Source organism: Arachis duranensis, chromosome 4 (genome assembly GCF_000817695.3).
Source record: "Arachis duranensis cultivar V14167 chromosome 4, aradu.V14167.gnm2.J7QH, whole genome shotgun sequence".
In the NCBI taxonomy this organism is placed as follows: domain Eukaryota; kingdom Viridiplantae; phylum Streptophyta; class Magnoliopsida; order Fabales; family Fabaceae; genus Arachis; species Arachis duranensis.
In genome coordinates, this window is record NC_029775.3 from 65,345,756 (window position 1) to 65,351,092 (window position 5,337).

Sequence of the window (5,337 nt, forward strand, 5' to 3'; positions counted from 1 at the left end):
GTATTAGAACTGGAAGTCCTATCCTTATCAATTGTGATGAGAATTGGATTTTAATCCCACTTAGTTAACCTTTACTAAAGCAAAGGAAAGTCAAGTGGAATGATTAGTTTGATCCTCGAGTCCTAGTCAATCCCTATGGGAAGACTAGTTTTAGAGCGATCTGCCAATTTCAACCACTGCTTTATTTGATAACTCAAGCGTCACCAATTACTTAACCAAAGCCAAAAGGGAAGATTCTAAATTAAATTGAAGACATCATAAATAGAATAAAGCAAGCATAAGTCTGAAATACCTCAATTGCATTAATAAAAGTAGTCAAATCTAACTTGGAAAGGTTCATAAACAAATAAAAGAGACAATAAATAAATGAACATTGAACCTGAGATGAAGAAGAAAATATTCCTAATTTCTAAAAATCATAATCCTAAATCCTAAGAGAGAGGAGAGAGCCTCTCTCTCTAAAAACTACATCTAAATTATGAAAAGTGTGTATTATGAATGTATGATAATGAATTAATGGATTCCCCCACTTTATAGACTCTAATCTATGTTTTCTGGATGGAGAACTGGGTCAGAAATAGCCCAAAAATCACTGATTGTGAAATCTAGTTCGTACAGGTCACGGCAAAGTGACGCGGAGGCGTCATCCACGCGTTTGCGTGGGTTGAGATTCGCAGATGCGATGCGGGTGCGTCATTTACGCGTTCGCATTGCCTAACTTCATGGCAGCTGTTCCGAGGGTTACCTGAAACGTGTAGCTCGGTCGTCTGGCAAGACCCGAGGTGGGGGTTCCGTGACCCGAGCTTGATATGCTGAGCGGCTGGTGGTTGTACCTGCAATGACACTCCGATGCTTAAGTTAGCATGGGTCCAAGCAGATATGCGTAGAATGTAGAATGTGTGCCATACCTGGGTGCTCCAGTGTATTTATAGTAGTTGGCTGTGATCTTCCCTGGATAAGATATTCTTATCTTATCTTATCTTTTGGGAGTTTTATCTCTATCTTTGTGGAACCGCCTTTCTCTAGGCCTTTTCGGCCTTTAGCTTTTGGGCTGCGTTCCTTTTGATGGGCCTTCCTTGCTTTAGGGTCCGAGGTCCGACCTTTAGGCGTGGGCCTTAGGGCGAGGTCGGACCTTCTATGAACTTGCCGAGTTGGGGAGCTCGGTCAGGGTATGAACAGCTTCTATTCTAAGATATCACTTGTTCCTCAACTTGATGAATGTGATGATCCGTGACACTCATCATCATTCTCACCTATGAACGTGTGCCTGACAACCACCTCCGTTCTACTTTAGATTGAGTGAAATTCTCTTGGATTCCTTAATCAGAATCTTCGTGGTATAAGCTAGCATTGATGACGGCATTCAAGAGAATCCGAAAGGTCTAAACATTGTCTGTGGTATTCTGAGTAGGATTCAAGGATTGAATGACTGTGACGAGCTTCAAACTCCTGAGAGCTGGGCGTTAGTGACAGACGCAGAAGAATCACTGGATTTTATTCCAACCTGATTGAGAACCGACAGATGATTAGCCGTGCTGTGACAGAGCGCGTTGAACATTTTCACTGAGAGGATGGGAGGTAGCCTTTGACAACGGTGAAACCCTACATACAGCTTGCCATGGAAGGAGCCATGCGTGCATGAAGAAGAAGACAGTAGGAAAGTAGAGATTCAGAAGATAGAGCATCTCCAAAACCTCAACCTGTTCTCCATTACTGCAAAACAAGTATTTATTTCACGTTCTTTTACTTTTCACAATTAAACCTGAGAATTGTTGATATCCTGACTAAGAGTTACAAGATAACCATAGCTTGCTTCAAGCCAACAATCTCCGTGGGATCGACCTTACTCACGTAAGGTATTACTTGGACGACCCAGTGCACTTGCTGGTTAGTTGTGCGGAATTGCAAAAGTGTGATTGCAATTTCGTGCACCACCTGCCAATCTTTCAAGCATCTGGTCCATGAAGGACAGAGGAAAGTGATATTTTTGGGTGGCTTCATTAAGTTTCTGGTAGTCAATGCACATACACCATCCGGTTACCGTTCTTGTGGGTATCAATTCATTCTTCTCATTTGCCACAACAGTGATCCCCCTCTTTCTTAGGAACTACTTGCACCGGGCTTACCCAAGGGCTGTCCGAGATGTGGTAGATCACTCCTGCTTGCCACAATTTCAGAACTTCTTTCTGAACTACTTCATTCATAGTTGGGTTCAACCTCCTTTGTTGCTGTCTTGAGGGTTTGGCATCCTTTTCAAGTAAGATTTTATGCATGTACATCGAAGGGCTGATCCCCTTTAAATCTAAAAGTGTCTAGCCTATGGCATCCTTGTGTTGTCTCAGCACTCGGATAAGTTCCTATTCTTGCTCCTTGCTCAGACTTGAATTTATGATCACTGGGTAAGTGTGATTAGTGCGCAGGTATGCGTACTTCAAGCTGGGAGGTAAGGCTTTCAGCTATAATTTTGGTGCATCTGTATTTTTGTTGTCTGTGGTAGTTGGCATGATTGAGCTCCTCAAGGTTGCTTGTTCCAGCTCAATTTTTTCTTCACATTGTTCTTCCCCCATAACTTCTTGAACTATATATTCCATGATATCTACCAACATGCATTCTCCTATGAATTCCTTGGGGTAGCTCATTGCTTTGAAGACGTTGAAGACCATTTTTTCTTCATGCAGTCTCAAGACTAGTTCTCCTTTTTGTACATCAATGATGGCTCCAGCAGTAGCTAGAAATGGTCTTCCCAGGATAATTGATGTTTTAGCCTCTTCCTCCATGTCTAGCACAACAAAATCAGCAGGGAAAATGAACTCCCCTACTTTCACTAGTAAATCTTCCACTACCCCATGTGGAAACTTGAATGTTCTGTCAGCCAATTGGAGTGCCATTCTTGTTGGCTTGGCCTCCTCAATCTTCATCCTTCTCATCATGGTTAGGGACATGAGATTTATACTAGCTCCCAAATCACACAAAGCTTTCTCAATAGTGATGTCCCCTATGATGCAGGGGATTTGAAAACTCCCCGGATCTTTCAGCTTTTGAGGTAACTTCTTTTGTATGATGGTGCTGCACTCCTCAGTCAACACTATGGTTTCTTTTGCTTCTCAGTTCCTCTTTTTGGTTATGAGCTCCTTCAAAAACTTGGCATAGAGTGGCATTTGCTCTAATTCCTCAGCAAATGATATATTGATTTGGAGCTTCTTGAAGATCTCTAGGAACTTAGAGAATTGGCCATCCTTTCCATCCTTTCTCAATCGTTGAGGGTATGGTGCCTTTGGTACATAAGGCTTCACAACTTGTTTTGGAGGGGATGAAGCTGGGATCTCCTCTTCGTCCTCTTTTTCATGTTTTGATGCAACCTCTTCATGATTATCTTTGCTCAGGGCTCCTTCCTCTACAACCTTCCCACTTCTTAGAGTTATGGCTTTGCATTCCCCTCTTGGGTTAGCCATGGTATCACTAGGAAATATGTGAGTGGAGAGTGGAATTTATTTGGAAAGAATCCCTACTTGTGCTTCTAACTTTGAGATTGTTGCACCTTGATTTTTCATATTTGACCTGTATTCCTCTTGATTAGCATCTATCCTTCTGTCGGTTTGTGTTTGTCTGTCCATGACGGTGGAGACTGCCCCTGAAATCTGGGATGATAGTTGTGCTATTGCAGCCTCCATCCTCTCAAAGTTGCTCTTGATTTTGCATGATTGCATGGTTGAGGATGGTGTGTCTTGATTAAGGTTATTGTGTATGGGTTGGTTGTTATGGTATGATGTGTTTTGTGAGTTATGGTAAGGTCTATGGTTCCCTGTTTGATAGTTGGGGTTGTGGGTTTGTTGATTTGATGGATAAGGCTTGTTGTGGTCCTAGTTGTGGTTTTGTTGATTTTCCCACCCAAAGTTTGGGTGGTTCTTCCAACTTGGGCTGTATGTCTTAGAGTGTGGGTCATAAGGTGTTCTAGATGAATTGTGCACATAATTAGCTTGTTCCCAGTCACCTTTAGATTCTAATGCATTTCCTTCTTGTTGAGGAGTTTGGTCATGAATGACTGAGGCTTGGTTGACCTCCATCCTATTGGTTAATGCTGCTATTTGTGCCGCAATTGCCTTATTCAGAGCTAACAAAGCATCTACAGAATTGAGTTCTAGCACCCCCTTCTTCTGAGTCCTTTCTGAGGCATAGAAGTACTCATTTTCGGATACAGTTTTAATGACATATATGGCCTCTTCAATGGTTTTCTTTTTGTTGAGCGAGCCTCCTGAAGAATGGTCTACTGCTTTCTTTACTTCATAGGATAGTCCCTCATAAAAGATGTGTAGTTTTACCCACTCATTGAACATTTCCGGTGGGCATCTTCTTGTTAGATCCTTGAATCTCTCCCAGGCCTCATAGAGTGTTTCTCTATCTTGTTGTCTGAAAGTTTGCACTTCAGCCCTCAGCCTATTGATTCTTTGTGGAGGGTAAAATCTAGCAAGGAATCTGTTCACGACCTCCTCCCATGTAGTCAGGCTGTCCTTGGGAAATGATTGTAACCACTTTGCTGCCTTATCTCGGAGTGAGAAAGGGAACAAGAGTAGTTTGTAGATGTCGGGGTGTATCCCGTTGGACTTTACAGTATCACATATCCTCAAGAATGTGCTGAGATGTTGATTAGGATCTTGGGCACTTACTCCACATGAGAAGTTATTCTGAACAAGTGTGATAAGTTGAGGCTTCAGCTCAAAATTATTGGCATGAATTGTTGGCTTTAGGATGCTGCTGCCATAAATCGCTGGATTTGGGTTGATGTAAGAGCCTAAGACTCTCCTTTCTTGCCTATCATGATTGACTGGGCCTCCCCTGGCATGGTTATGAACTTCTTTCTCATGATGATTCTCCATGTTCTCCTCCATGTTCATTTCAAAATACTCTTCCTCTTCCTCAGCACCAACAGCTCTCTTCCCTCTTGCTTCCCTCCTTAATCTAAAGAGGGTTCTCTCTAGTTCAGAATCAAAGGCAGTTGAAGCTCTACTTCTCTTACCTGTCATACAAATAATCAAGACAAAAAGAAAGAGAGGAAGTGGGTGAATAAATCACTTTGTTAGAGTGGTTGTTACTGTGAGTGGTGCAATTGATCAAACATTTAGAAGAGTGGGACTAGGGATAATCAAAGAAGAAGGAAATAGAGCTTCAAGAAAAAAAATACACTAAATAAAGGGAATAAAAAAAATAACAAGGAAATTAAATTGCTTAATCTAGCTCTCCAATCAAGTTAATCACTGTCAAATTTAAGCCAATCCCCGCCAACGGCGCCATAAAACTTGTTGACCTCGATTCACTACCCTCTTTTTTTTTTCTTTAAAA

General features: G+C 41.9%; 1 protein-coding gene across 1 annotated transcript; it reads right to left on the minus strand.

Annotated features, from left to right (window-relative positions):
- Positions 1-3,488: 3,488 nt before the first annotated feature.
- LOC127746651 (uncharacterized) lies at positions 3,489-4,886 on the minus strand. Its single transcript, XM_052260552.1, has 2 exons — positions 3,914-4,886; positions 3,489-3,802 (listed from the first exon to the last, which is right to left on the minus strand). The coding sequence occupies exons 1-2, from the start codon at positions 4,884-4,886 to the stop codon at positions 3,489-3,491; spliced, it is 1,287 nt and encodes a 428-aa protein (XP_052116512.1).
- Positions 4,887-5,337: the final 451 nt, after the last annotated feature.

Coding starts and splice junctions, on each gene's coding strand:
- LOC127746651 (XM_052260552.1), bottom strand. CDS start 4,886: ATGGAGGAGAACATGGAGAATCATCATGAGAAAGAAGTTCATAACCAT. Junction 3,803..3,913: donor CTCTAAGACATACAGCCCAA/GTTGGAAGAACC, acceptor ACTATCAAACAG/GGAACCATAGACCTTACCAT.